At 38.2% G+C, this 3,653-nt stretch overlaps 1 protein-coding gene across 1 annotated transcript in view; it reads left to right on the forward strand.

Moving 5' to 3' along the window:
- The first annotated feature begins 118 nt into the window (after window positions 1–118).
- Window positions 119–3,653, forward strand: part of opn8b (opsin 8, group member b) — a 14,122-nt gene continuing 10,587 nt past the window's right edge. Inside the window, exon 1 of the mRNA XM_035678256.1 lies at window positions 119–439. Within this exon, the coding sequence (XP_035534149.1) occupies window positions 130–439 (310 nt within the window). The 5' untranslated portion in view covers window positions 119–129. The remainder of the gene's footprint in view (window positions 440–3,653) is intronic.

A 3,653-nucleotide genomic window follows, 5' to 3' on the forward strand; every position in this document is an offset into this window, starting at 1 on the left:
TGGTTAAACTGTGATATAAAAAACGGAAAGTGATTCAGAGCACAACATGCACAACAGCTCGAGATGTTTCTCTCCTCTTCTCCACCCAGCTGAGTGAGCAGCAGTCAGTCAGCGGCAGTGGAGACGCTGATGGATGGTAGCCCTGCCCTCTCCCTGCCGACGCACCTTATACAGGACAGGCTTGAGCGGGAGGACACCGGTGCGCTGCGCCCTGACAACCTCGTTGCCCCCTACTTGAGTACAGGTGGATCTGACACCGGGACGCGTCAACAACCCCGCACTTCGACTTCTTCTCCATCCCATGAAGACGGGTCACTTTTTCTCTGTTATCGTTTTCACCCTGCTACTCAGTTACTCATCACAGTCCCAATGGATATCTACAGCTCCGCGTTATCCCCAGCGCTGGACATCTGCACAGGTTGCTATCTGCTGGTTGTAGGTAAGGTTCAAATACGCAAATACGCGCGTAAGCTTGATATAATAAACTGCTGTGGCGCACAGAGGCTTCGCATCCCTTATTGGCTCAATTTACTCAGGAATAATGGAAACAGATATATGGTGCACTTCTCTTTTATGCATTAAGACCTGCTGAGAAAAGTCTGCTTCTCTAGTCATCTAAAACTTTGACTTGGAATTGTTTGTCAAGTGTTTTCATTGCGACAGGAGAGCTATGTTTCTTGAATCTACATAAACTCATCCCTTTGAGTAGCTCATTTGTGTTTGGAAATCACTGTGTGTGTTAGAGTTAGTCATGCCAGGCTGATGATTAAGGTTGGACTGCAGAGGATAAGTGTAAATCAGTCAATCAATTTCCTCCAAAGGGCCAGAATCTAATGAGTTGGCATATAACACATACTGGCTTTATGCAGTGTCCAATGTGTGGTAACTGAGTTAAGCGAAATTAAAAGATACATTAGGAGCCTTTATGTGGTCTGTTAACAAGAAAAACTAATAAGCAATTAGTCTGGTGGATTTTATACACACAGGGCACATTCATTCATTACGGTTAAAAAAATTTCACAGCAGGCTGAAACACCCTGCTGTGAACTTTTTTTTATCTGTGTTCAAGTATGTTTCTCACATCCATTGCAATGTTATATATCTGACATTAAAGCCAGCCTTAATCTTGTGCAGCTCTTAGCTACATAGAATGATTTGTGCAGTTAGCAACTGGTCACATCCTCCCTCCACAGGAGTGCTCTCATCTCACACAGCTACTGAGATCTACTACTAGTAGTGACCAGCTATAGGATGACTGGCAGACACTGCAGTCGTCCTCCTTCTATTTCACACAGGATATTTTTCTGGAACTTCATAAGTCATGTGATGTACAAATCATAAGGTAGTATAATCTACTCAACAACCAAAGACAGATAGATTTACAATAATCTAATGTAATAATGAAAGATGGATGATAGTGGATTTGGTCAAGCAGATGGCGTAAACAGGCCAAAAAGCAAGCTGCTGACCCTGGTGCAGGATCTATCATGTGATAACACTTCCACATAGTTAGGTTGATTTGTTTCTTCTTATTAGTGGTGGGGATTCTGGGTATTTTTTTAATGATCCAGATCATTTGGTTCAGCTCAGCAATAAGAGCCAGCTCTTTCAGTTCCCAAACCACCCTGCATTTAGCTCCACTTCTGGCCAGGGGCAAATCTAGAAGGGCAGGGGGTGACAGCTGTCAGCACTAAAAAATTCCTCAGTTTGTTGCCAAATTCTGTCAGATTTAACACATGAATTAATTTGATTCATTTTAAAGATAACGTGTTGAAGAACGGATATTAATTTAATGATCTGTTATGGCCACATTTTAGTGATTAAGTGATTAGTATATGTAGTATTTCTGAAGTATTGGAAATAAAACAATTTATTGATTCCTGATGCCACCTTTAGGTATTTATATTTAGTACTATACTAGTATACCACTGTAACGTAATGTTTTGAGGTAAAATACCTTAATTTGGGGGCTTTTCCAAGCCTGCTTCTGTCTTATAATGCAGTCAGATTTAGCAATGTTTTGACCTATGATTGGTATTTGTACCTTACAATTTCCAGAATACCATAATTTTACATAATGCTTAGTATAAAAGCCTTAAATAATGTAAAAACATCGAATTACACATGTGTCGGGAACATTTTATTTATATTGCAACATGTGTTTTTATGTTGGGGACCAGCGCAATGTACAAAGGTCTCATCATGCTTGGGTCTTACTGATATTAGTAAAGAGACATTTCTGCATTGTATTTGTAGCATCATCTTATTATTCTGTCTTGTATTCATTTATTTAAAAAAAGACAGAAAAATGAAAAAATTTGGTGTTTGATGATCTGTGGTGGTATATAGCATACTGTATATACAACACTGTAAGTGTGAGAGAGGGTGTTAGGGGAAAGATAATAAATACTGCAAGCAAAACATCTATAAAAAAGGGAAAAGGAGTGAATTCTAGATAAATCTTGCTGTTTTATTCCTGTGTAAATGTGGTGAAATCCAAATGTTGTTATATTCTCAATATTTCATAGTACTGACGAATACTGAAGCATACATTACATTATTTCTCACTTTGTTGGGGCTTTTCCAGTGAGTGTCTTTCTATTATGCTGCGATTTTACATGCCTCATCTCACTGCAATTCTCTGCTACTGACACAGGATGCATGTACAACACTTGCTCTCTCATTAGCACATGAATAAAGTGGGATGTCAGTGCTGACGTGACTGCTCTGATTCAGGTCATTAAGAGGAGGCAAACCTCTTCTCAGATGCTTTGCACCAATTACACAAAAGTGAGACTGAATGATGGAACTAATAGTCCCAACACAGAGTCACAAATATGAGCATCAGTAAATGATTGAATAAGCAAGAATTTCATTCAAAAGGAGACATTTTGCGGGATTGTCCGAAAATGACTTATGTGGTGAGGGGGAGTTGAACCTAATTTTTCACTTTGAAAAAGCAAGGCCCTCCTTGGGGTAATTAATGTTTTCTTTGAACCTCTTGATCTCTTGACTTTGAACTACAACACCCGCTCCACTGCATGTCAAAATGATATAACATATATAACATAACAGTGTTAAATTAGTGTACCCCAATACAAACCATAATATCTTAATGAAACGTCTAATGTGTGCCGCCAAAGTACAAATCCATATAACCATAATATACATAAAATAACTATTTATGTAATTATTAATTGTTGAGGAAGGCTGAAATAAAAAACACATTTTCCTCTCCCCAAAAAAATCAGGCTACCTCACATTCAGGCAAAAGAAAAAAAGCCATACCCTCCGCCTTTTCTGATGCTTCTACGCCCTATACGGCCTGCCTTTTGAATTGAATTCATGTTAAGACGAGGTGGCCTCCTAAAAAAATAAAATAATGGATAAATACATAAATATATAACACATGCATGACATTTCCTTAGTCAGTAAAAGTGCAAAAAGGCAATACGGTTTTTAAACATGAATGCACACTGCTCTCCTTATACGTCATTCAATACGGCTTGGCTATTCAGAAACAAAATGAGCTACGAGATGAATTGTCTTTCCAACAGATTTTAAGATCAAAATATTTAGATTTATCGCTTTAAAACATGAATATATTTGTATAGATTCATTTTAATGTTAGAGAATCTATCTATCTATCTATC

Source organism: Morone saxatilis, unplaced genomic scaffold, assembly GCF_004916995.1.
Source record: "Morone saxatilis isolate NCDOM2014 unplaced genomic scaffold, NCSU_SB_2.0 Contig7, whole genome shotgun sequence".
NCBI classification, from domain to species: Eukaryota; Metazoa; Chordata; class Actinopteri; family Moronidae; genus Morone; species Morone saxatilis.